A 27,789-nucleotide genomic window follows, 5' to 3' on the forward strand; every position below is an offset into this window, starting at 1 on the left:
TCCGAAGTTTCGCCCATGAGTAGCAACTACGGGCGGTCGGTGATGTTTAAGCTCGTGGTTAAGCTAAGTGGTTCACTGATCTCAGAATGTTCGTCTTCTTCAAGCTAGAGCGTTAAACAAAAACTTTACAAACTTCTATATTTGAGTACTCTTTATTAGAATTCTAGATATACATCATCTTTGTCGCTAGTGTGCCTTATCTCTTATCACTACTGTCTTCTTTGTCACGGTTATGTAGTTTAGTTCTACATAATTTCTACATTCACATACCTCTAGTACGTCTTTTCACAACTAATTTCGACACTTAACTCGCATTCTCAGTAAAATTTTAGAATCCAAAATAAAATATAAAAATATCTGTGCTCATTGTTCTGTCCACGCTAGATCAGCATACCTATTGTATACCTAATAGATCAACTCTTCCGAAAGATTGGCACGCGCAATTCATCATTCTCTCATTTTATTTGTTTACTCAGAGCATCACCAAACGAAAACGATGCACGGATTATGTGAAATACTTTTAGTATAGTACAGTACAGTAACTTACAAAAATTTAGAAAATCATGGAATCCGAAAGTATGTTTGAGGATGCAACTTAAAAAAATCAGATGGATCAGAGTTCTTTGAAACAAAGGGAAAATCTATAAAAACTTTCAGTGTACCTTCCGGACTCGAATTGAATCAGATTCTTACGGTTTGTGAACATACAGTGACTACTGACTGAGTTCTTAGTTAGTTAAGTAAAGGATGGTGGTTATTAATAGATATTTGTAGGAGATGTAGTGTAGTTTTCGTTACGAATGTTATCAAGCACCATTAGAGTTTCAATTTATATCCTATGAGTTGAAGAGTTAAAGAAAGAGAGTTTATTTGTTCGATTGCATGTGGTAACCACAATGTTTGAAAATATTTTGTTTTCGGTTGCTCATTAGCGACAACCATAAATAATTACCTAAAGAGAAAAACAAAGAGATAAAATCTTCAAAAAAAATCCTAAACGAACATAAAGATGCCTATTCGAGTTAACAAAATGGACGTATGGTAAAACAAAATTCCAACCAACGATAAACTATGCAATAATCATATAGTAAAGACTAAAATACGAACGATATGAGAAATACTCGCAAATTGGAATAAAAGAGAATATAAAGAAAAAGAGAGCGAGGACACCACGATCACGTATGAGCGTTGCTCCCTTCGCTGCCACCGCTCATCGTGACGCTGGTGATGTCCTTGACAATCATCTCCGCCACCTGCCAGGCCAGTTCCTCCTGGGCTTTGTCCTCCGGTAGATTGACCAGCTTTCGCATCGCCTTCTTCAGTCGGTTTTTGCTCCACCGATCGTCGTCCTGGGGCGGTTCCACGATGTCGAAATCTCGCTCGTACCGCCCCAGAGCGTCGACCCGGCCGAACGTCAGCCCGGCCACCGAGTTTCGCCTCCATAGGAGATCCGGATTGTACAGTTGACGGGAATCGATTTGCATGATGTCAGTTCCGGTGGCCGTTCCGACGGTGTTGGTCCGCTTCCGATGGAAGCTCGTATCGGACATGGCCAGGAGGGTGTTCTGAGAGGAAACGAACTGTTTTGCCCGACCGCTTCTTTCGCTTGTCACATCCGAGAAGGTTTTCCGATGGCCACGCCTTTGATTGTTGGTCGTTCGGTTACGATCGCTGAAGAATATCTGCTTACGGCCCGCTAGAATTCCCATACTGCTTCCGGTGGACTCACCGACTCCGGCTGTCTTGATCTTCCCCAGCAACTCGGCCAAATACTGTTTGTAGAGTTGAGATTTCAAGAATCCCTGGAAATATCGTTTCTCCAGGAATCGTTCAATCACCCTGGAAGGCATTTCGAAGCAGTTTTTGATCGTCCCGGCGTCCTGCGAGCAAATCCCTTCCTCAACCAGGAATCGTATCTTATCACTAACATTTAACGGACAGGTCGCCTGTAGCGAGAAATACTTTTCGTACAACACCACGGCATCGGCCTGGGCTTGGCTGTTTTCGGCACTACGGCGGAAGTGGCTAGCTGTCACACAAAACTCCAGGATGTGGCGCTTACCTTTCTGCTCTAGATATTCCATGAAGTAAAACAGAGCCATCTCGCTGCAGAGGATGTCCTTCAGAGTTAGGCTTTCGCTCGAGAGAACCTAGAAAATGCAATTATATAAGATTATTCGCTGATACATGGTGTGTATCAAAAAATACGTCTTATGGACAAGTGAGTCAAATGCCCCACCCTAGGTCTTCCATAGTTTTATCCATCAGTTTGGTAATTGAACTCAAATTCCGAAAATCAACAATAAAAACTCACCTCAAAAGTATATTTACTGTAGAAGCTGCTCTCCAGAAATGCATTCAGGTATGACTTCTCCATTACATCCACCAGATACTGTTGCGCTTCGTTGAAGATCTCTTCACTGCAACTTCCGCCGCAAAGAGCCAACGAAATGTGCGACAGAATCGTCGCCGGCATCTCGATGTAGCACGGCGAGTTGCTTACCAGATACTTCCGATAGATTCGTACCGCGTCCGAGTTGACGAGGGAGTTGAATCCTTCGTCCTTGCTTGTGGGCGTAGGGTTGGGTTCCTCCAACTTCAGCTTGTTCGAGGCGCAGATTTGAGTCTTTTCGTCGTCCGTCAATGACTGGCGCATGGTAAGGTTGCACACTTCTAAGATTTGCTTCCGGTCATCATCTTCCGCGGGTCGTTTCTCTTCCTCCAGGACTACCTCAAGGGCGGGGGGAATCGGAGTGCAGTTGTTAGAGGTCCTACAACTGTGATCAACGTCATCCGTTGTAGTCGTTCCATCATCGAAAGCATTTTCCGAGTAAGTGGATATGGAATCGCAATCCACGCTTAAGTAGGACAAACTATCGTACCCGTCCGAGGACACACTTCTCTGCAGACCACGATGCCCAGGACCTTTACCATTTCGGCCATCACAACCCCGTGCATAATCCGCACTGGCAGCTGCCTTGAAACTCTCCACATCGAGCCAGAACTTCACCAACGGAAGGGCATCTTTCGTTTCCAGAAATTGGACAAAGTAGCAGATGCAGCTTTGCTCGGCCAAAATGTCCAGCAGGGTTCGAGACAACCGAGATCTAACTTCCGGCACACTATTCCACCGTTCCAGCCAATAAAGTTCCGCTTCTAGTAAGGCTTGCTCATCGCTAGCCGGTTTGCATTCATTAGCAGCGCCGTCAATGACATCATCGCTCGTTGTCGATTTCGCTGCCGATGATGATGACTTGTTATTTATGTTTTCTTCCTGATGCGCCAAATTGCTGCCGCTGCCGGAGTTTTTCCGAGACACAGCTGAAATGGGCGCAAAGAGAAAAACGAAAACAAAATAGAAAGTTTTCTCCCATCATCGCCCCACCGTCATCATTTTGATTTGATCGCCCTCTTGATTGAATAAGCATAACAAAAACAATGTCATGATCATGATCATCGCGGAAAAAAAGGGGGTGGGGTTGGGAGGAGCGGTCGGGCCAGCCCCCTACTAATGATCACAAGATGATGACGACGATCACGATTTGGCCCTACTTTTCGCCAGCGACACAAAACTTACCAGACTTTTTCAGGAACTGCAACATCCTCCGGCGGTATGGATTTTCAATCTTCCGTTGAAGATTGAACAATGGACTACTGTTTCCGCGACTAATTAACTCAATTTTACATGATTTTTTCGTATTTTACTAGAAAAATCAATGGTTTTTTTTGCTCCGCACTGGCGTTCCCGAAAACTTTACGCGAGACGTAATAAGAAAAATTCCGCAAACGTCAAACGCAAGAAAGAATGCATGCGAAAAAGGAAGAAAAATAAATAAATATTTCGAGGGGTCGCGCAATGTTCGAAAAGACCTTTGCGATGAAAAGGTTTTCATGTCTCTTTAGCGGTCCCTCACGAGCATCAATACTTCATCAATATTTATCGACAATATTATATGTTGCCAACAATTTTGTTGGAATTTTCATCAAACCTGCGACTCAATCGAAAGATTTTCCAAAAAATACATTAAAAATACCTTGTGTTTGATGAAAATTCCGACAAAAAGTACTTATATAGATGAAGTGTTGATGCTCGTGTGGGGCCCGCTTAGTTAAACAATTAGTTTCCAGTCATGATCGACGATAAGCTGAAATTCGGAAGCCACGTAGAATATGCCTGCAAAAGGGCTTCTGGACCCACTAAAAAATATTCCTATAGTCGCCAAACCCATCGTCTCTCCGGAACCACCAAGAAGGCATTATTGCTTCAGAGAGGGACTAGTGCACATCGCACCCTCAAGGTTAGCTGCGTGGCCTGCAGTTGATGCAGATTGATGACTCGCTTTGGAGAGTCTGTCACGGTAGCATGCTGGCGCTTAGCCAGTTTCCCGAGTAGTCCTCACCTTTGTCCTCGGAAAGCGGGTAGGGTCAACCCCGCCCGCGCCCAACTGCTTGGCAGACATCAAGAACTGATTGCCGGGGACCCCTTTCCAACCGCGGGCTCGGACCCAACCCATGGGTGCAGTAGACTGACGCCACGACAGCACTGTTGGAAGCTAGTCCACCATGGCCATGACGGCCATAGTGAGGCTAGCTCCGTCGGTGACCGTTTCTTAATAATAAATAAAAAGAACGCAAGACACCTTCCATCAAACCAGACGGCTGCCGACTGATACCTCAATCAGCAATCGACACTCCCTTTATTCCAATACAATTTAACAATCTTCTTTCATAATAATATACCTCTGTCATCTCTGCAACAATTGTACCTACCAACAATATTGCCTACCTAACTTTCAACAAGCACCACTACCGCGACTTCCTCTCCACGGCCACTTAATCGCTGTAAGGGTCGATCTTCACCGCAGGGCACCGGTATGACCTACGAAACCGACTCGGAACCCCTGGACCCTGTACTGCATCTGGACTAGCCATTCTCCGAGTCCACGCGCCACCTCCTCTGTAGCTCCCAGACGATATAGGTGATAGCCGTTGAAACGGCGTAAACTCATCCCTACACATCCTCTGGACCAAATTGTCCGGAGTTGTGTCCTAGCCAGAAGCTTGCGCTTACTGGCGTACACCGCAGAGCTATTGGACATCATTCGGGACAGTGCTGCAATAGCTGTGAAGGCTCTTTTACAGGCATAATCGACGTGGTTACCGAAGGTAAGCTTATCGTCGATCATCACGCCCAAGTGTTTGACGAAGCGCTTTGACAAGATACTGCACTCACCTACACTGATCTCCGCCTGCTGCACCGACTTCCGGTTGTTAACAACCGTCACCTCAGTCTTGTGGTGACCCAGCTCCAATTTCCTGGACCGCATCCACGCCTCCACAACCTTGATCGAGTGACCGGTAGTCAACTTCACCTCCTTGATCGTTTCACCGTAGACTTCGAGCGTAATGTCGTCGGCAAATCCGACAATCTCCACTCCCACTGGGTACTCAAACCTCAACACCTCGTCGTACAGAACATTCCTTAACACCGGACCCAGGATGGAACCTTGCGGGACTCCTGAGGTTATGTGAAAGCACTTCCGACCCATTACTGGTACTCGGTTCTGAAAGTAACTTTCGAGAATCTTGTACAGGTACCCCGGTATTCTCAGACGAGAGAGCGCATCGGCAATAGCAGACTAGCTGACGCTATTAAACGCATTCCTAACCTCCAGAATCACTACCGCACAGAAACGAATTCCCCACCTCTTAGGCTCGAGTGCTTTCTCGGCGGTTTTTGTAACCGACAAGATAGCGTGTACGGTGGACCTCCCCTTCCGGAAGCCGTATCGGTTACTCGAAAGACCATTTTCGCCCTCGGTGAACCTCAACATTCTATTGAGGATGATCTTTTCGAGCACACCTTCCCCGCCGTGTCTATCAAGCATATTGGTCTATATGCCGACGGGTCTCCGGGTGGTTTCCCCGCCTTTGGCAATAGTACCAGGCTCTGCCTCTTCCAAGCTTCTGGGAAAACTCCGTCGTCCAGGCATTTCTGCATAGCAGTCCTGAACATCTCGGGAGCCTCTGCAATAGCTACTTTTAAGGCCAGATTCGGAACTCCGTCCGGACCTGGGGCCTTACCTACGCGCCTACGCTAAGAGACTTTGCTACCCCCGCAAGTTCCACATCGATGACCTTCTCCTCATCGCTAGCGCCAGTCCCCGGCTGTCCTACGAAAGGAGGCGAAGGACTAAGATCATGACGCGGAAAAAGCCCTTCGATGATCCCCTTCAACATCTCTGGAGATTGCTCTGTAGGAGCCATTACACCTCTCGTCTTGACCATAACGATCCTGTAGGCATCACTCCACGATCGCGTCGGTTCACCAGTAAGCCGGTTGCCTCCTATTTCTAGGCTGGTCTCGCCTAGGCATGGTCGCATCATACGCACGTGAGAGCACCGCTACCAGCTCGTCGCCGTCTAAACCAAGTTTCGCTTATGGCGGAGCGCCTCCCTAAATACCCCTTCTTCGAAGTATGATGTCTTCCACTTGCGAGGGCTTGGCCTTGGCCTAGCCACCTCTTGCTCTACCCGCTGCCTGCTGTTGTTGTAGTCGATACTGTAGCGAACCGTCAGGTGCTCGCTATGAGTGTATCCATCGTCTACTCTCCAGTTCGAACTACTTGTTAGGCCAGGACTACAAAAAGTAACGTCAATGATTGACTCCGCACCGTTCCGACTGTAGGTACTCTTGGTACCGACGTTAGCCAGATCGACATCTAGCATGGCCAGCGTCTCTAGCAGGATCTGACGGCTTCCTCATTCCACGGCCCAGCAGGCATTGAAATCACCCGCTATTACCACCGGCCTTCGCCCTGTCAGCACGGTCGTCATACAGTCAAGCATCTGCGTGAACTGCTCGATCGGCCAACGCGGAGGCGCATAACAGCTACAGAAGAAGACCCCGTTTACTTTGGCGACCACGAAGCCCTCATAGGTAGTAGACAGTTAGACACCAACTCCTGGGCGGGGTATTTACCCGTCGTCCATATCGCCGCCATTTTACCGGACCCATCCGCGACCGAATTGCCGTTGCCGTCGGGTACACGGTAAGGGTCTGCTATGATGGCGATATCCGACTTCCACTCAGAAACTGCCTGACAAAGCAGTTGCTGAGCCGCATCACAGTGGTTCAGGTTCAGCTCCGTTAGCTGCACTGTGATTTGTTCCCTGCGGCTTTCTTGAAGGCCGGGCACCTTGGACCACCCGTTGGGTGTCTGTGGTTCGTAGATTTCTCAGTACAAATCGTGGGTGGACAAAGTGTACGCATCGCTGGCCGTTATCACTCGATACGGCGTGCAGGCTGTTTCGCCCGATTACCGGTCTGTACATTTCCTCCCTTCTTACCTGCGCGTTCATGTCGGCGACAACGATTTTCACGTCACGCGGCGAACAATCATCGTATGTTTGCTCTAACTGCGCGTAGAACGCTTCTTTCTCGTCATCGGGTCTCCCTTCGTGTGGGCAGTGGACGTTGATGATGCTGTAGTTGAAGAAACGGTCCTTAACTCTTAACATGCACATCCTTACGTTGATCGTCTGCCACCCGATCACACGTTGTCGCATCTTGCCCAACACTATAAATCCTGTTCCCAGCTCATTGGTGGTGCCACAGCTTTGGTAGAAAGTAGCCGCTCGATGCCCGCTTTTCCACACTTTCTGCCCAGTCCAACAAAGTTCCAGCAAAGCCACGATGTCGAAGTAGCGGGGATGTACACTCCCGTTCAAAAGTTTGCGGTCACCTCCTCAAAAACATGTCATTTTTTTAGGCCCATATCTCCGCCAATTTGCGTCCGATTTCAAAACCCTAAGTTTTCATTCAAAAGATAATAAGTCAAAGAAACTTTGAACATGATTTAAAAGAAACTTTTTCAAAAAAAAAATTGTATGTAAACTTAACCCAAAGTTGCCAAATTTTCTAAAAAATGAATATAAACTTACGGCAGTGTCGCTGGAAGTTGGGTCGACCAAATTTTAAGATGAGAGCGGTAATATGACCCATTTTCTATTAGCTTACAACTGCTTTTTACAGAACTTAGCTAAAATATCTAGAAAAAAAGTTATTAAGTAAATTAATCCTTGATGTCATCGACCAAAAGTTTGGGGTCACCCCTCATTATGATGTATCGGTCAAAAGTTTGGGGTCACTTTCGTAAAACATGGAAAAGTGATTTGTTGATATCTTCGTCATCTATAGTTCAATTTTAATTATTTTTGGCTCATTTCAAAGATAATTACCTAAATTTACGTTTGATGTCTTCAATTTAACGTATTTAACGATTTTTGTATATAAAAATGTTATGTAAAGTTAGCACATTTTACCACGCTTCAAAAAATGAGGCAACTTTACGTTAAGTTTTAGCACAGAGAAACAGACGTCACTCTCATCGTCTCCCATCGATCACCTTTATAACGGTTGGTTCAAATATTCAGTAGTAGGTCGATTGGCCACTCGCGGCGCTGGTATCGTTTTTGTTCCTGTTTGACGTTTGCTCACTACCGCCATCTAGTGGTGGCCCGGCCAAGCACAGTACGTTTAGCATTGGGCGATTACGTTTGCGTGACGATGTTTTTTAATGAAATTTGTTCCAAGTGTTACGTCTGTTTCTCTGTGGTTTTAGTATGTAAATTTCAACAAATATGTGTGGTTCAATGTCTATGCAGTAAGTATCATTCATTTTGTTTCAAATAAGCCAAGAAGAATTAAAATTGAATGAAAGATGACAAAGATATCAACAAATTACGTTTCCATGTTTTACGATAGTGACCCCAAACTTTTGGCCGATACAGCATTTTGAGGGGTGACCAGCGGGGTAGCGCGGACGTCAACCACGAATAGATGTGCCGTAGCCCACATGAATTTGACATGTTTGGGAAATTGACACTTTTGGGCACTCTGACAGATCTGGGAAGTGCACGACATCTGCGAATTAGTCATTATCATAAGTTATTACTTAAGTAAAACGTGTAAAACTAGCAAAAGGTTACGAAAATTTTGGCGTGCAATCGTTCGAAATTACACGACAACGCGAAGATAGCAAATAAATCAGTAAGAAATTGTGTAACGCATCAGTTTTCAGCACAAACAATTTTGAACGTGTTTTTGTTGTGAGCTACGGGGATTTTGCCTTTTGCTGGCCCCCTGGGGGTGACCCCAAACTTTTGGTCGACGACATCAAGGATTAATTTACTTAATAACTTTTTTTCTAGATTTTTTAGCTAAGTTCTGTAAAAAGCAGTTGAAAGCTAATAGAAAATGGGTCATATTACCGCTCTCATCTTAAAATTTGGTCGACCCAACTTCCAGCGACACTGCCGTAAGTTTATACTCATTTTTTAGAAAATTTGGCAACTTTGGGTTAAGTTTACATACAAAATTTTTTGAAAAAGTTTCTTTTAAATCATGTTCAAAGTTTCTTTGACTTATTATCTTTTGAATGAAACCTAGGGTTTTGAAATCGGACGCAAATTGGCGGAGATATGGGCCTAAAAAAATGACATGTTTTTGAGGGGGTGACCCCAAACTTTTGAACGGGAGTGTAGTTCGTCGTAAATTATCCTGTCACATCCTGCAAAACCTAGTGACTTGCAGTTCCATGTTCCAAGTTTCCAATCGTAGTCCTTATTTCGTAGGCTGACCATACGTCCCGTATTCAACGGGACAGTACCGTTTTTATGACCTTTTAGGGTTGTCCCGTCGTATTGAGGAAAAAGGTCAAAATGTCCCGTATTTTTCGGAAAACGAGCATCATTGTGTTAACAGAGGAAAAAAAGTTATGTTTGACTTATTAAGACAATGTTTCGAAATATGTTTCTATCATTACTCTTTTCAAGGAAACAGATATTTCTTGATTAGCATGTAAAGGTTTTTCCTGTTAAAATTTCGAGTTAAATAATAATGATTTGAAGTATAAGAAATATTTCCTAAGAGCTTACTGAAATTTACAGTTCAAGAGGTTTTTCGTGCTTTTAATCAAATTTTCAACATTGGAATATACCTTTTAGATTATTCAGAAACTCTACAGGAATTTACTAGAGTAAAATGTTAATTTCTCTATTTTTTCTAAGTCAACGAATCATTTTTAAATGAAATTATTAAGTCATGCAGAAAAAAGTTGAAGATAAAAAACATAATCATTCCAATAATGTGATTTATCGAGGGCCTTGATGACATCAACACTTTTTACATGATCGGAGATTTCAGACTTAAAATACGAAAAATGAAAATATTTGTTGAAAGAATCTCATAAATGTCTCCTAAAATAGTTGCCCATAAATATGAAGAAAAAATAAAAATAGATCAAACTACGACTATCATAAAATAATTACATTCAAAAATAAACATACAGAGTTTTTAGCATTTTCAGTCATTCTTCAATTGCAAAAAAAAAATAATGAAACAAAAAATATTATAACTTCGAGACATATTCTTATAATTGTTTTGGTGCGACTTAAATTTCGAAAGTTTTTCAAATTTGTATGCTCTTATCACATGAAAATGGCTTCTCTGACTTTTAGCCAAAAATATAAGAATTGGGAGGCAAATAAAATTATGAAAAAAAATGTGATGTGGACTTTAACTAAGACAACTCTTATTTTCTAACCGGTTATGAATCATACTATCACAGACAAACAGACGTAACACTTGCGAAATTTCCATCGACCACGCTTTTAACGATCATTTTAAATTTTCATAGTTGTGGTTTTCACAACCAGAGGCGCACGCGTCGTTTTTCTATGCGTTTGACGTTTCACACTAGCGCCTTCTGTTGACGATATGGCACAACACAGTGATTCGTGCAACTTTTCCACCAGGTGATGGTAGTGTGAACTGGGCGATGGATTTCCATGAAAATCGTTCAAGGTGTTACGTCTGTTTGTCTGTGATACTATCTTCAATTGTCTTCAAAATTAAATTTTGTCGAAAATCACTTATAACTGCGCAAAAACATCTAATTTCTTTGTCTTCTCATTGTTTTATAATTATTTATCTTTTGTACGCTTTACCTTTTTAATTGTTCGATTGATTCCTTCTCAAGTAACAATAACAGCTGAATAACAGCTTATTCTGCCAAAGTTTTTAAAATAAAGTTTAAAAGCGTCTAATTCGTCTGCTGTACAGCAATAATGTTTGTTGCATTAACATAATTTCAAAGATAACTTGAGTGGTCTCAAAACTTTGTTTTCACTTGAAAATTTTCTTATGTATTTTGCTTTTATAAGAGTACACGAATTTGTATATAACATAATCCTTCCCTAATGTGTATATGAAACAATTTTTAATTTCAGCCTTAAACATTTTGTATATGTCCCGTATTTTATGCTCATATGTCCCGTTTTTATCTTGTTACTATCTGGTCAGCCTGTTATTTCGTCGCGTGGGTCTTTGCCGATGGTATCGAGTCGTATTTTCTCCTATGTTATCCGCAATGGGGATTTTTACGGGTGGCTTATTGGGCCTACGCCAACACTCCTGTCTCGCCGGAGGGCCATCGTGCCAGTTCTGTTTAACGTCCCAACCAACACTGGGACGACCACGCTGATGGGCCTACCACCTTGGATCTAGCTGGGCGTGGTGCAGCGTTTCTTACTCAGCCGCTGGATGCCAGAACAGACGCTGTTTGAGCTACATCTCCTTGGTGAACAGACGCTCAGATCGTACCTCATCAATCTAGCTGAAGTCAGAAGGACAACAGTGCCCAGGCTGCACTACCAGCTAAGCACACAACTCTTAGCTGGCGGTCTTTGTCATCGCTTGACCCGTGGAAGCATGAGGTAGCAACTTGTGAGGACCAGAGCTATGTTGGACGCTTTCCTTATCGACTCACCGTTTTGCAGCCCGTAAGCCCTACTAATAAGTGCATAATTTCCAGACCACACCAAAAATGTGTAACAGTTACACATTCACAAAAAACAGCTCTTACACTCTTTGTCTTGCTCTCTGTCCTCTATTCCTTAACATTTTTTTTTAAGGGATTCATCCAGTTTTTGTTGAAAAAAAAAAATAAAGAAAAAACTAGGTATACTGAAGATTAAGTGAAAAAAAAACTGCTAATGTTTGTTTCATGAAAATTTTCATTGAAAAGTATGAAAAGTCGGTATTTATTAGGTTAACATGAAACCGGTCGTGTGTGAGTTTTGTCTACTGTCATCTCTATACACTATTGTGTCACTGCTTTATTTCTAGTACAGTTTATGCATATCAATACCCAATAGAGAGCAGTGTTTTCTTTTGGCAAATCACATTACCCTGCCTTGTGATGACCCCGACTCGTGGCAAAAAGCGGTTAGCCGCCCTTAATTACGGGCAACGGCGGCGTCGTTTGCGCCACTTGGCCAGCTACGCCTCATCAGTGGACAGCCCAAAGACGCTGCTGTCCGTCCAACAACCGACAATCGTACGTCCCCCACCACTGCAACAATGGCGGCGTGATCCAGGGCACGATAGCAACAACAATGTACCGATCATCAATCCCAGCGGTAAATCGTATCTAGTGGGAGCAATCGTCTACAAGACCCTGGAAGATGATCTACGTCTGCACGTGTTCGACCAGTACATAGTGAAGGTGTAAGTATAGCTCTCGGTCGCTTCGATGTGCTTGAAAGGCTAATCAATCCCTATTTCGCATTATAACCCACGCAGACGTCGCGAGGAGCTGACAGGCAGTACAATCGAAACCATTGCTTCTGAATTCGCCTCGGCAGCGACAGGCAAGTTAACTTGCGTGACGAGCGTGTATTTGGCTCAGCGGCAGGTCCCAGTCAACTGTACCGGTGAACGTCAGCTGGAGCTGGAGCGGAAGGCATACTGGAGAGTGAATTCGAACTATCGTACTAATGTGAACTTTCAAAGAAGATACATCGAAGCCGTTCGGTATGAGTACGGCCCTACAGTGGGCGGTTCTTACTCGTATAAGTCAACGGCTTGCTTGAACGTATAGGTAGCCGCGGGAATAGATCATTCGTATGAGATAGCTTTCTTGGAAAAATGCTTGGTTTGTTTATGCTCTATTTTTTTCTTATAATAGCACGGTGAACCCAGTATGTACTACTAAATACACAATTTACAAAATAAAATTAAAATCATGAACCCAAAAGGAAACTACATTTCAATGAGGCGGCGTAGATCCGAGTTTCACACCAGTAGGTAGCTATCTTCTTAACTCTCCAATTTGTTCGAATGTCGACGGAGAACACCGCATCAGGGTGCTTCAGGGTTGTGCTTGGACCGGCAATTCAACATTGCGCCAAAAAATATCATGCGGCGAGCCGAACGTTGCATCCGGGATACGAAGTTCAACAGATTCTGTCAACTTGATTACTTCGGGGATTACATAGACATGATCGGTAGATTATGTGGAACGATGGCAGAACTTCACAATCACCTGTTGCTTGTAGGTGGAGCTGGGAGAGGCACGGCAAGCATTGATAGCCGTCTTACGATAGATGGTGATACTTTCGAGGTGAGGCGTTAACGTGCATCAAATGTAGGTATAGTCTTTTCGGGGAAACGGGCCATTCGGGGAACCGGCATTTGGGGAAAAGTAGCACAATCATATAATTCGTATACGTTGGCCTCAAAAATGGATCTCCAACGCGGAGCTCCATCGTCGATGTCATCAAAAGCTTATAGCGACAGACATTCGGAAGCGAACGTGGAGGTGGGTCAGCTACAATCCACAAAGGGGCGGAAGCGAAATCTGCAAGCAACCGTTAGATTGGAACTCAGCAGGACATCGCAGCAGAGGCAGACCCAGAAGCTCATGGCGGCGCAGCCTTAACAACGAAATCAAGCAAGTCGACAGGAATTTGACCTGGCCACAATTCAAGGTGATGACAGGGTGGCCACTCAGAGCGGCAAATAAAATTCCCGAGTTTTTCCCGGTTTTCCCGGTAGCTTTTTAAAAAATTTCCCGATTCTGAAATATAATGATTTACAGGGAAAATTAAACGTAACCTACTAAGAAACATTTAAGATAAATAATGTTGAATGTTTTCAAATCCTTGGATTTAACATTGTGTTCATATGACCCTTAAAATAAGTTTATAGCTAATTTACTAAATATTTAGCTAAGTCATGTGTTGTTTCATCAGATTGTCTCGTATCTAATGATGGGCATTGAAGTTACGACATCTTCATAAAAAAATCGTTAAATTTATAGATGACATCTAGTACTAATTACGCAGTTATTTAAGAAAACAAAAATAAAGAGGATAATCATAGGGGGTCGAAATTCCTAGAGAAAACACTATGATTGTAGGATTTGTTGTACGAATCTAATAATAGGTGGATTTCTTAGTAACATTCAAAGTCTCTTCCAAAAATTCATGGTAAGTACTTTTGGGAAACAGAATACCCAGAAAAAACATTCTAGATGAACTTTTGGCGGAATATCTGGAAAGATTACTCATGAGAGAATTTTGGAAACAATTTTCAGGAAAATCTTATGGTGAAATCAGTGTACTTTATGGTAGCGTAAATGGCTACTGCAGAAAGTCAGGCAGGTTTTTTAGGCTGAAATCGTAAATTTTAGGAGAAATTTAAGAGGTTAAAGAAATCTTAGATTTTGTCTGATAATCGTCTAGCATTGAGTTATTTCATCAGCGATTGCAATATAAAAGTCTTATATTTTTAGATATGTCAGTAATTTATCCAGGAATTCCTGAAAAACTTGTTTTTGAGAACGTATTTTCATCAAAATTTAGAGGCAGATTGTTCGGGAATTCTTCCATCAATCATACAACTATATTGCTGCAAATGCTTTTGAATACTCATTGGAACTCCCGCGAGAATTTCAATTGGAAGTTTAAGTAGAAACTACGAATTCTCTAAATTCTCTAGAATTTCCTGAACCAGAAGTTTCACCGGGAATTTATGCTAAAGCTTCACACAAAAAGGAATTTTTCCGACAATTCACTCCGGTTTTCGTCGAACTTTTTTTCACCAGTTCAACAAAAGAATACAACAATGAACTTCATGAAAAACGACAGAATTTTTTAAACAAAATATTAGTAATACTTTTATGATCTACACTATTTAGGCCTTTTTTTTGGGAATGCCACCAGATACTAAAAATTCCTTCATATATTCTTCCAAATATTTTTCACTCATTATTTTTAAATTATAAGAATGTATTCAGCAGAGTTACTCATCCAGATTTTCACTATTTTTTATTTGAATTTCCTCTGACATTACATGAAGAATTTCTTAGAAATTAATCAAAAATTTTATCAGCATCCTACCCGAATTTCTCAAGGACTTTTCGCTCAAAGGCACAAGTACTCTCTTAGAGATTGTACCAGGACTTTTTTTTTTAGAATTAAGTTATATATTTTTTTTTGTTTTATAAACTTTTAATACGATGCTTGATGCTTTCTGGAACATGTACATCCTGAAATTCAGAAGTGTCATATGAATTTATAAATATTGATATTTGTCTCAACCAGTCTTTCCATCAGAAAGTTCTCTAGAATATCTTTGAAATTGTTCAAAATGTGATGTTAGGTAACATCACTATGATTCACTTTAATTGTCATTACTCGAAAGACAAGATGTTAATGTCCAAGAATATGGTTTTTACGCCAGTATTATCTTATTTAGTTCAACAGTTTTTGATTGCATATCCCTAAGAATCTCGTACTTTTGCTTATGGAGACTGTATAAATTTTAGGAAAGTTGTCCGAGTGTCTGTGTTAGAAATTCCCGGTGGCTATCAACAATTCCCGAGGTTTTCCCGACTTTTTCCCGATGATTTCAAATTCCCGAGCTTTTCCCGGTTTTCCCGAAATTCCCGACTGGGTGGCCACCCTGGACTGATGGCTGGCAATCGCCCAGGATGAAAATCTTCCCATTCGGCCCTCTGCACCACCGTGGGTGCTCAGGACTGAAAGTAAGTAAGTAAGTAGATCTGGGAAGCCGAACAGCTGTCGGTGGAGTATAATCTGCCCTAGTCACAAGAAAGGCGACCATTTGAAATGTGAGTACTTCTGAGCGTTCACCATTTAAATGCTGCCTACAAAGTGCTATCCCAGATCATCTTCCGTCGTCTGTCACGTCACCTACAACGAATGAGTTCGTGGGAAGTTACTAGTTCGGTCGACAACGGATCAGATGTTGATGATCACCGTAAGGCAAGTCCTCTAGAAATGCCAGATCGGAACGTAGCACCTGTTCATCGGCTTAAAGGCGGCATACGACAGTATCGCACAAATCTATGGAAAATCATGAACGAGAACGGCTTTTTCTGGGAAGCTCATATTACGAAGAAATAATGAAGCACTACAAATGTATATTAAAATATAACATCTTGTAGTGGATCACGTAATATAGGCAAAAGACACTACATTTGGGCAAACAACACAAAACATCAATTTTGCTCTGTTATCCCAATGGATAACAGTTTCCGATGACAGGATAATGAGGTTTCATACTTGTTGTTGGTCCATCAGTCAATCCTGTAATCGTATTTTTTTCTGGCTGGTTGCCTTTTCACAGCGTTAGTTGCTTTCATAATTTGAGTTTGGTCTAGGAGAATGGTCCTGTTAGGGAATGGTCTACACATGTCTTCTAGTTAACCATTACCCGAAATGACCTGAATGTAGGCCATCAAAAGGAGACACAATAAATCTCTTGCTCTATTACGCAAGAGCACTACAAATGTGAATTTAATTTGAGACAATACTTACAAGTTAAAATGGGACATGTAACACAAAAGTAAAAATTGTAACACTCAACAGACTGATCAATGGAACGATAGTTGGTGTGCAAAACTGCGTATGCGTTTCGATTAAACTGTGCATTTCATTCGAATTTGGCCGGAGACTACGACCAGGTGACGAACTCTCATGCCTACTCTCAAGCACTAGGTGGCGGTAGTGTGAAAACGTTAAATGGACCAATGGTAGATCATCCAATCAGGGAGGTTCGGCTGCTTCGAACTCAACAAACCAGGCTCATAAATGGTACAACATGAAGTATTATTTGTTAACCTACCTTACCTTGCGCGCTATCCTACAGATTCGTAGACCCAATGCAGTACACCCGCCGTGGAGGACTCTGGTTGGTGTCAGGGCGCAATAGTTTCCTCCTAGCAATTATCACCTTGTTTTGGAAACCGCGCAACAGCCCGGCGTTTTGTTTCAACGGTGGACGATGCCCCATAGCACCTCCGCCGCCATGGTCATGGTTCTCTGTCTGCGCACCCAGGCCAAACAACGACCCGGACGTCGATCGCCCTGTGGAAGTGAAGCGTGCCTTGTTGGACTTCAATGTCACGGGTCGGCACCCGGCAAAGCGGAAGTTGAACCGCGAAGATGGAGTTTGCGTCGGTTGGGGGAATTGCTTGTCGGTGCGGTCCGGGAAGAAATCGTGGATCGTTGGCGGTGGCTTCAGGTGGCAGGGTTTGGGATGGACGTGGAGCAGCACTTTTGGGGGGATTTTGTAGCAATTCTTGCTCTGGTTGGCTTTGTCGCGGAGACGATGGAATTTGTGGTATTTGCCTTCGATATATTCTGTTGGTGAAACAAATTTGGGTTAGAATACGTGGTCATTTCGTGTAAGGAAAATATACTAACGTTCATATTGAAACATGAATGGCATGAGTCCATCTCCACAGATCTCGTACAGGTATTCGTAGAGAAAGATATCGCTTTTACCACTAAGAAACATCCCGGTGTTCTGTAAAAGATTAGACTTAGGTAGGACAAGCTTCGAAAAATAAACGATAAAGAGCAAGAAATTCGCTCCAAACAACTTACATTGAAATATGGATACACGAACTCCGGAACGTGCTCCGGATCGATCTTCTCCAAATACGGTATCATCTCACGGAAGGCAAACTCCCCGACGGACCACAAGCCCCGCAGCACCCGCGACAGCCAGTGATAATCGATCGAGTCCAGTTTTCGATCGCCTCCGCCACCGAAGTACCGCTGTAATCGTTCCACCAGCAGAAACGTGCATTCCTGCTCCAGGAAGCCCCACTTGCTCGAGCACAATCCTACCACTCGACTGACCTCGTCCGCCAGGTAGTCGGCACAGATGAGTGTCGTTATGTTTTCGCTTTCCAGCGTGGTAGAATTCGGGTTGATCACCTCACCGTTGCTGCTTTCGGACATCTGAAGACTAACGTTGTCATCGGGGTCCTCCAGGGGACCGGGTTCCTGCTTCAGCTTTTCGGACATCTCCGGCTTGACGTCGAAATTCATATCCGCCTCCGTCAGGATTGGAACATGTTGCTGAACCATAAAGTTCTGACCGGAAGGATCGAATTCGTTGTTGAACTCGGTTTTGATCTGGAAACCGTCGCTTCCGGTGAGGGTTTCCTGCTCTTCTCCGACTTCCTGCTTGCCCAAGCCCTGAACCATCGAGAACAGCGCTTCGTACTCGTCTTTGATGTTGTTGATGTCGATACCGTCGGGTCCTTCCTTGATGTTTTCGATGCTGCGGAGCAGTTCCTCCGTGGCGTTGGAGTTCGAGTTGTTGGAATCTTCCGATGGTCCTGCATAAAAAAAACAAACATAAAGCATTTCTGGCAGAACTGTGGACGCCCAATAGAATTCCAATTTTGCTAAGCACAATCCTGAGAGGCTCCTGAATTCCTGCCATCTAAAACTGTTATTTTCAAGGCCATATATCTCACCTGGCAAATTGTTCTCCATGATGGTCATCGGTACAACAGTGGAATGTCCGAACCCGCCGGATTGGTGCTGTTCGATGTTGCTACTCTGTGGCGATGGTTCCGGACCAGCTGGATTCATCGATAAAGGCTGTTGAAGCTGCGAGGTATGTGACTGGGGCTGCAAGTCGAGGTGGCTCAACTGCTGAGCCGGAATAAATTTGTCCTCCTGCATAAAGCTGGCCGCGCCCAGCAGGAGATTGACGAAAATTTGACTCAACAGACTGAGCTCCAAGGTGAGATCCGAATGCGAGATGTGGTAGTTCCGCACCAATGCTTCCAAAAACTGTAGCGACCGTTCCAGGGTACATTCCGTGTACTCGAAGCCCAGCATTTCGATGACCTTGGTCAGCAGGAGCTTCATCAACGACGGCACGTGCGCATTGGTGGACAGAATTCCGATTGCCTCCTCGAAGCACTCATCGTCCCCCAGGTATATCGCGTCGCAAATGTTATTATACAGCTCAATCAGATCCTCCGCTATGGCCGATTCCGCCATCCAGGACGTGGTCAGCACCGGGATGTTGCTCTGTTCCATCGAAACGTCCTTGATGTACTCCTCCCGCAGGTCCAACACTTCGTCCGAGTTGAAAAAGTACACGCCATCGTACTCGATCTTGTCCCACGGCTCGTTGTTGGCGCCCACAATCGGCGGAACGTCACAATCCTTCAGCACCTCATTGACCAGATCGTACGTCACCCGGCCGCTCGAGTGGCGACTGTAGGTTTTGATGTTCTGTGGAGGGAAATCAACAAAACCTGAGTAAAATGTCGTCCCTCCTAGGTATTATTTAAACTTACGTTAGCCAACTCCCACAGCTTGTAGGTTGTATCCTCCGCCAGCTTGGTGTAGACTTCCGGGGTCACCTCAGTCTCCTGTTTGTCATGCTGTTCCCAAATGGTGCGCACTGAGCGGGAACTGAAGCCGGCGTAGGATTTGTACGATCCCTAAATATGAGAAAACGAGATTAGAATTAGAAAATTCTTCCCTGAGGATTCCTCACCTTATCCTTTCCAGCAGCGGACGAATTGGCATCGTTGCCCGACGAGTTGGTGTCACTGCCTCCGGTTGCCCCGGCGGAGGAACGCACATGGTGCCCTATGCTGCTTCCACCGGAGGCGACATTGTTTCCAATGCTGTTGGAATTACTACTGTTCAGGGCGTTCGCTGCGGCTGCCGACGAAGACAAATTGGATCCACCACTATTGCTGGAGGATTTGCTCCGTTGTTTCAGCTTGGAGGAATTCGACTTCTTGGGGCTGGGCTTCATGGTTTTCGATGAGAAGAACCGATGTTCAAGCTAATATTACCATAATATTCTGAGGAAAAGTTATAATTTCGCCGAAAAATGCACTTTTTTCGTAAACACGACCGGAGAACGAACGCAGATTGTAAACAACGTTTAGTTGTCAACGACGTCGCGGCGTCGATGCGTGCGCCGAAGAGATTCAAAGTATTTCGAGAGAAGGTAATGTTAATAAAATATCCAAAAATCCGGACGAGTTTGCCGAACTGACGAATAGCCCGGATAAAAACTAACCATAGGGTATTTGGTGAAAACCATTCCTTTACCATACAGTGTACCAGCTACAATATAGTGTATTGTAATGGAATGGTTCGCTAAAAGCTTTGCACATTGGTAGCTACTATACATTTACATCCGATCTTTATGTAACAATATATTATACTGTTTTTCTTACGTTTGAACCATTCACTATTCCGAAACAATCTTTTTCCGTGCATTTTTAATTATTTATTCAGCTTATGATTTTTTCCGTGCTTTTTTTTTTGTTGATGTTCGTGACATTCTTGTTGCAAAGGAAATGAAAGAGAAAAAAGTGAATAAGTTGAAACATCTATTTATTATCGTCGCGGTTGAAACCCGAAGTTTCCCCACACCCAAGGGGTTGGAAACTCTGACACCTTGTGAGAAACACCCATTTCACACACCCAAAACACCTTTCGACACCTTTTCAACACCTTTCAAATGTACCACCATGATCATTTTTTGTTTTACTGGCATCGCTGTTCTGCCGTTGTTTATATTTACCTATTCGGACAATGATTATCGTTGGAGTGCGGAACGGAATAGGCAGCAGCTACCGGGTACGAACAGCAGAGCAGGACCGGGTGCGTTCTCACCGGAGCCTCGAACATTACCGTGGACCGGATCGAGAAGGACAAGTTGAAGGTAATTCAGCGGACAAAACGACCACAAGGCAGAACAGAAAGGGCGAACGCTAACATCCTCCGCATTGTTACCCTCACTGGGCGACTCCTATTCCAATAAACCGTAGTCGTCAGTTGCAACACGATGCTACGATTAGATTAGTCTATGGTGCTGGGTGCTACTCTCTCGCCACCAAAGCCGGAATGAAGGATGTAAATTGCCAGACCCTCAGCTCCGGCGAAATGGTTATACCGAAGATCTTTTACTATGAGCAGTATAGGAACCTGAAAGACTCTGACCAGCCGCGGTATGAGCAAGCGCAACGACTTGGACGGAACGGAAATACAGGTAAAAGAGGAGAATCGAGTGACGCCTGACAGGGGCAACCATCGATGTGGAACCGATATGGACGGTAGAAGGAGTACTGAAAACAAAGGACAATTGTGCATCGGAAGCGCAGCAGTCGACCGGAAGCAACAGCGAGGTAGGCGCAGTGAATAATAAAAACTGCGAGCACGTTATAAACTATAAAAACGCCATCCGATAGGTCGTCCTGCACCAAGACGACCAAAGTCAAACAGCGGCCACCGGTGGCAGAATTCACAAATGAAACGTGATGCGGCTAAGAAGCATTACGTCCAGCTGATCATCGCCATCGAACTACGTCCACTTCATCATCCACTGGAGGAAACTGGAGAAGAAGTAATCCTGGAAACACTTCTTCCATTGGTGCAACCCCGGTGTTGCTTTCACCCCTCCAGGACTCTTCGACAGCAACAACTAACTGTTGACTTCCTTAAAGGATGAGTTTGTCAGTAATGTTCCGTACCAGCAACTGAAGCTGACGTCATCGATGGCTGCTGTCTGTGGTGGCCAAGCATCTCTTTTGTGCGGAACTTTTGCCCTTCACGGGGCTTTACGACCGATTACTTCCTGGCGGATCATCTGCACGAAAGCCACGTGACCGAAAGTGAGAATTTAGGTCGAATCTCAAAAAGTATAATGTGATGCGTATGAAATCAAATAAATAGTAGAAATATTCAAATGGAACTAATTTAATTTCCCGTTTTTTTTGTTGAATCTTACTAGAAACCTCCTATCGGAAGATTTACCTTCTTTTATTATTCTTTTCGCTATCTTCGTCTTCCTCTACCGATCAATTTCCGCATGAATTTCAGTTAGAGGCACCCGACTGGTGTCCACTTCCACTTTCTCGCCGATTTCTTCTTGAGTGACTGGACCAGCGTTCGCTTTCGCCTCATCACACTGAAAATTTCATGCTCTTGTCCTTGTTGGATCTCTTCGACTCCACGTTTTTGACCCCATCGATGTCTCCCCTTGTGTCTCCTCCTCTTGTTTTGCGGGAATGGGCTTCGACGAGATAAACCTTAAATCAGATGGGACAAGTTCAACTTGCTTTTGCCGTCTGCCGTTGGCTTCGAAGTTCCCAGAATCGATATTGACATACCCGCCAACCATCAGTTCATATTTTCTTCGCAGATCTGATAATGCTGGGAACCATCAATAGGAATTCTCCTTCACAATTCAAATTTGCTTTTTCGGCGTGGTTTCCTTGAGCGTTTCGCTTGCTTTTGAACTTTTGGTGACGCATTCTCCCGAACTGGGCAATGCACGCACTTGCTTTCGAAGGAGTTATTTACCGATTCAATCATCTGATCGACTGCTTCCGAATCCTGAAATAAAAATTGTTGAAAAATATCAGATGTTATACTTACTTTATGAAATTAACAGCTTTTCTATCTTACCGGAACCGGAATACCGCAACATCCGGCAAGATGTAAGATCGATCCGACCTGGTTCCGACCGTTTAGATTTCCAAACAACCGGCGGTGATTGGGTAAATCAACATCAAAACAAACAACGAAGAAATAATTTCATAAGTGTTGCCAGTAATTTGGAAAAAAATGTGACGTCTATCACATTAATTGCCAAAAACGTCAAAGCACCGAGAAACACCCAAAAACACCCAAAATCACCCGATCAGCACACTGCAACACATTCAAGGGTGTCAGAGTTTCCAACCCCTTGCACAAAAGCAAGACTGCTTTAAACTTTTCGTAATTAATGCATTTGAGGAATCATTCACATGGGCAAGTGACTATAGAACCGATTGCTGCAGTACTGTTCCGGAACCCATCGGAACCATCCAGGCGGCCTCGTTAGTTCCGAAGAGATCGCGAGCCGATTCATTGTTGCCACACAGACAAACGGATCCACCGAAGGGGCCATAACGTCCAAATCTTTCACTTCCTCGTTTTCGTGGGCCGTGATTTGAAGCGCAACCAACGACAAACTGTTTGCCAGTTGATTGTTGTTGACTTTGCCTCGATTGATTTGAATGGGGACAAGGACGGGTGAAAATTTTATCAAAGTAAACATACGGTTGACAGCGAAAATCGTAAAAGCGCCGCCTCCTACTGTCCATTAAAAAATGATGTACTGGGGGATTGGGGTCGTTGAAATTTGATGAAACTGGAACCACGGGCGAAATGCCAGCATCATATTGATTGTTGGTATTACTAGTTGAATGCTTCATAATTGGATTTAACAATAAAATACTAAAATTAACACGACGTAAATTTACTTTCTATAAAATGCAATAAAATGATAAAATGATAAAATGATAACAAGAGCGATTGATACAAATAATATCAGTATTAAATATTATAAGTTCGAAACATAATTTTTAAGAGATCCTGATGCATAATAATGATTTGGGCTACGTATATAAATATTATAATTTTCACACATAAATATTATTAATGTGAGCTATAAATGTCATTTGGTTCTCAATATGGTATTTATGTCGGAAAGGCTTCATAACTGTTATGTTTCGCATACATATGATTTATTTATTTATCAAGACAAATTGCAAAAAATTATGTAGTTTCACCAGGGAGGGTGCAGGCACGTCAAACTCGAACAAACTACGCCTACCTAACATGCATCGAGCGGGCCTTCCCAAACAACACAATGCGATTTCGCGGGCCACCCCCATCGACAAAACAAACCGATTTCCAAGCAGGATTCGACTAGGCTTCTGGTTGCGTTGCCAGTCACACTATTGTCGCGCTTATCTTTTATTAGAGTCCTGCGGCGGTCGTACGCTCGCAAGGCATACCGCCGCATGACAGTCGCAAGGCAAAACAAAAGAAAAAGTGTTCCCGCCAAAAACAAAAGCACGTGGGTTTCGCGAAGTGACAGATGTTTTTGAATGTATTTGTGACGAACGGCAAGAGTAGCTCAGTGGAATGAGTGTTCTTGCTGTCAAACCCCATATAGTGGAATTATATACTTTTAAATCTGGTGACGCTGTTATGATTAGTGACTGTCGCGCTAATATCAGAAGCCAGAGGCAGATAATCGCCATATTCTGATTTTTCTTGAGAGACATAATAACACACTCGCAAAAGATGAGCAGTAGGCCTACCTTGCCGCATGCGGGTCCCCTGAGTTTCACACATAATAGGTATACGGAAAATCCTTTCAGTGTAAGTTTGTGTTTAATTCTTGAAGTGCAAGAATATTTTCAATTTTTGACTAACTTCCAACAAACGTGTATTTGTATGCCGAGTGCTCATTTTATGCTGCGGTTATTTTGTGCCCAAAACAGAAAACATAAAAAAAACATAACCTCTGCCGCAAACAGTGCGCGAGAACGAAGCAAGCTTTAGCACAAGCGACGAACGGTGCCGATTTTCAACTATTTTCAAGTGAATACTCCGGGGATAACCTGCCGCAACCATGTCCAGCTTCAACTTGGCCACGATCACTAGCGCCCTCGATGAAGCGCCGGTCAAAACGGGCGTTAGTTTCCTGGGAAAGGCGCTCAAATGGGAAACCGAAGCCGGAGGTAAGTGCGCGACACCATTCAGCACCTGCCGGGTGCAGCTGTCAAAATGTTGTAATTCCGTTGTCCTTGTTTTGGCACCGCAGCCAAGGAACTGATTGATGCCATCGATGCCTGCACCGGATTGCACTTTCTCAACCTGGAGGGCAACACCCTGGGCGTGGAAGCCGCCAAGGGGATCGCCAAAGCGCTGGAAAAGCACCCGGAGCTGAAGGAGGCCCTGTGGAAGGATTTGTTCACCGGGCGAATGAAGACGGAAATTCCGCTGGCGCTGAAAGCGATGGGCGAAGGCATGATCGTTGCTGGGGCACAGTTGACGGTGCTGGACTGCTCGGACAATGCGCTGGGACCGAACGGGATGACGGGTCTGGTCGATTTGCTGCAGAGTCCGACCTGTTATACGCTGCAGGTGAGTAACAGGGTTTTCCCGGTTTGGCATAATTGTCTTATAAACAAGTAAAACCTTTCTACAGGAACTGAAATTGAACAACTGCGGTTTGGGCATAGGTGGTGGAAAAATGCTGTCCAAGGCGTTGTTGCGTTGTCATTCGGCCAGTTCCGACCTCGGGAAGCCGTTGTCCCTGAAGGTGTTCATTGCTGGGCGGAACCGATTGGAAAACGATGGTGCCAAGGCTCTAGCGGATGTGTTCGAGACGGTCAAAACTTTGGAGCATGTCGAGATGCCTCAGAATGGAATCTACCACGTGGGAATTACGGCTTTGTCGGAAGCTTTCAAACAAAACGCCAACCTTAAGGTGCTGAACTTGAACGATAACACGATCGGACCGAAAGGGGCGGCGGCCTTAGCGGATGCTTTTTACGATCTGCAGTGCTTGCGGGAGATCAACTTTGGGGATTGTCTGCTGAAGACCAAGGGAGCTATGCTACTCGGGGAAGCTCTTCAGGAAGCCCATACGGACATAGAGGTGTTGAACTTCGGATTCAACGAAATTGGACCGGAAGGCGGCTTCGCGATCGCTAATGCAACCTACAACAAGGATAATCTCAAGACTTTGATACTGGACGGAAATCAATTTGGGTACGAATGCCGGGAGCAGCTAAAAGAGACTCTGACTCAGTACGATCGGCTCGAGGCTCTTGGTCCTCTGGACGAAGATGATTCCGAAGGAGAAGAGGAAGATGATGAAGACGAAGAGGATGTTGAAGAAGAAGAAGAGGAGGATGACGAGAATGAAGAATGCGAAGATAGTGAAGCTGAGGACGAAAGCGATGAGGCTGGAGAATCGGATCAAGCCGACCAAGATGGATTCCTACAAAGTCCTAACGTGACAGCTGCACCAGCCATTCGCAACATCCTGACCGAAAACAACAATGCTTCAACGATAGACTTGGACCAGTCGCTCCCAAACACAGTGGAAGCCTATTGTCAGACGCATTATCCCTCGGAGACTATGTTCAATTCCCTGGAAGAACCAAACAAATCGGAAGCCTTCAAACGGTATCTTAAGTCCCTTCCGGACGAAGACTATCTGGTTTATCTGGCTTTCACTATCCTAAAACTGTCGGAAATCTCCGAAAAGAGCCAGGAAGCGCTGGAAGTTTCCGAGGCCCTTTTCGCCGATGCCTACGAGTACGCGAAGGCCAACAACCGGCTAAAGAGTCTTAGGGATTTCCTGCTCGTGCAGTTGGGTCTGCTAAAATGCGAAGATCGATCCTTCCGGCCCGCGTACAACACGCAGGGCTGCCGGCACGCACTGAAGAATGCCATCCGAAAGAACATCGTGCCCGAAGAGGAACAGGGTTACTTCAAGGTGTTCCTGGAACACCGGGGCTAGAAGAGGTATGCTATCCGAACTATTGTTTAATTGTGTATGAACATTAACTTACTTTATTTCGATAATAATTTAAACTACCTGATAATAATAAAAAAAAAAAACAAAAAAATAATAAAAGCCAGACCGCTTGGTGGACTCTATCGTTGAAAAATTCTTCGAATGCATTACATACTTACTTGATACTTGATGGGCTACAACTCGTAGCGGTCAGTCTACGCCGAATGAAGTATCCGCCTCCACTGGCCTCGGTCCTACGCCAATCGCTTCCAGTCACCCTGAACGCTTAGAGTCCTTAGGTCTGTAGGATCTAACACTACGCATAGATATGGAGATTGTAAAGATCATAGTAGGCATAGACACGATGGGGCAGTTAGGCTCGGTGGATGAGAGGAAGAGGAACAATAATAAACACGGAGTGCGAGTTCATGAATATTATCGAAACTTTAGTTATTCTTAATTCATACGAACTCCGAATACCTCGTACTCTACAAGGTCCTCCTCAACTGCAAAAAGCCAACGTGTGCGCGGCCTCCCACGAAGCCGACGACCCCTTCCTGGTTCTCTGCTGAATATAATTTTAGCTTGTCGTTCCTCCGGCATACGAGCTACGTGTCCAGCCCACCGCAGCCTGCCGTGTTGTATTCGCTTCACTATATCCATCTCTTTATATACCTGGTACAATTCGTAGTTCATGCGACGCCGCTAGATGCCGTCTTCCAGTTTACCGCCGAGTATTGTTCGCAGCACTTTACGTTCGAAGACTCCAAAGGCTCTCCGATCAACTTCTTTTAACGTCCACGTTTCATGACCGTATAAAGCGACCGGGAGAATCAGAGACTTGTACAATGCGAGTTTTGTCTTCGTTTGCAGCCTGCGGGGACTCAGCTGGTTTCGCAGACCGAAAAAGGCCCGATTTGCAGCCGCAATCCGTTTTTTCACCTCGCGGGTAACATCATTATCGCACGTCACTAGAGTACCAAGATAAACAAATTCATCCACAACTTCAAACTTTTCCCCACCTAGCACCACTTCGTCACCATTACCACGGCCGGACCGACGTTGAACACCAGCAATCATGTACTTAGTCTTTGTGGTGCTGATCGTAAGTCCACTCCTCGCAGTTTCCCTCTTAAAAGGTACGAACGCCTCTTCCACGGCCCGACGGTCGATTCCGATGATGTCGATATCGTCCGCGAAGCCCAGGAGCATATGCGACTTCGTGACAATGGTTCCGCTCCTGTGCACACCAGCTCTCCTTATCGCTCCTTCTA

At 44.3% G+C, this 27,789-nt stretch overlaps 4 protein-coding genes across 4 annotated transcripts; 2 read left to right on the forward strand and 2 right to left on the reverse strand.

Annotated features, from left to right (window-relative positions):
* Positions 1-133: 133 nt before the first annotated feature.
* On the reverse strand, positions 134-3,786 carry LOC109429872 (A-kinase anchor protein 10, mitochondrial). Its single transcript, XM_019705858.3, has 3 exons — positions 3,578-3,786; positions 2,315-3,321; positions 134-2,150 (listed from the first exon to the last, which is right to left on the reverse strand). The coding sequence occupies exons 1-3, from the start codon at positions 3,600-3,602 to the stop codon at positions 1,176-1,178; spliced, it is 2,007 nt and encodes a 668-aa protein (XP_019561403.3). The 5' UTR covers positions 3,603-3,786; the 3' UTR covers positions 134-1,175.
* Positions 3,787-12,103: 8,317 nt separating this feature from the next.
* Positions 12,104-13,037, forward strand: LOC109429926 (uncharacterized). Its single transcript, XM_019705930.3, has 2 exons — positions 12,104-12,571; positions 12,647-13,037. Exons 1-2 carry the CDS (start codon positions 12,264-12,266, stop codon positions 12,942-12,944), a joined length of 606 nt encoding a protein of 201 aa, XP_019561475.3. The 5' UTR covers positions 12,104-12,263; the 3' UTR covers positions 12,945-13,037.
* A 3,922-nt stretch (positions 13,038-16,959) lies between these two features.
* Positions 16,960-20,093, reverse strand: LOC109415453 (uncharacterized). Its single transcript, XM_019689329.3, has 6 exons — positions 19,685-20,093; positions 19,482-19,628; positions 18,645-19,416; positions 17,761-18,503; positions 17,578-17,680; positions 16,960-17,514 (listed from the first exon to the last, which is right to left on the reverse strand). The coding sequence occupies exons 1-6, from the start codon at positions 19,949-19,951 to the stop codon at positions 17,015-17,017; spliced, it is 2,532 nt and encodes an 843-aa protein (XP_019544874.3). The 5' UTR covers positions 19,952-20,093; the 3' UTR covers positions 16,960-17,014.
* Positions 20,094-24,488: 4,395 nt separating this feature from the next.
* LOC109415452 (ran GTPase-activating protein) lies at positions 24,489-26,595 on the forward strand. Its single transcript, XM_019689328.3, has 3 exons — positions 24,489-24,725; positions 24,809-25,131; positions 25,196-26,595. Exons 1-3 carry the CDS (start codon positions 24,617-24,619, stop codon positions 26,516-26,518), a joined length of 1,755 nt encoding a protein of 584 aa, XP_019544873.3. The 5' UTR covers positions 24,489-24,616; the 3' UTR covers positions 26,519-26,595.
* The last annotated feature ends 1,194 nt before the right edge of the window (positions 26,596-27,789 follow it).

The sequence above is a fragment of the Aedes albopictus genome, chromosome 2 (assembly GCF_035046485.1).
Source record: "Aedes albopictus strain Foshan chromosome 2, AalbF5, whole genome shotgun sequence".
NCBI lineage: Eukaryota > Metazoa > Arthropoda > Insecta > Diptera > Culicidae > Aedes > Aedes albopictus.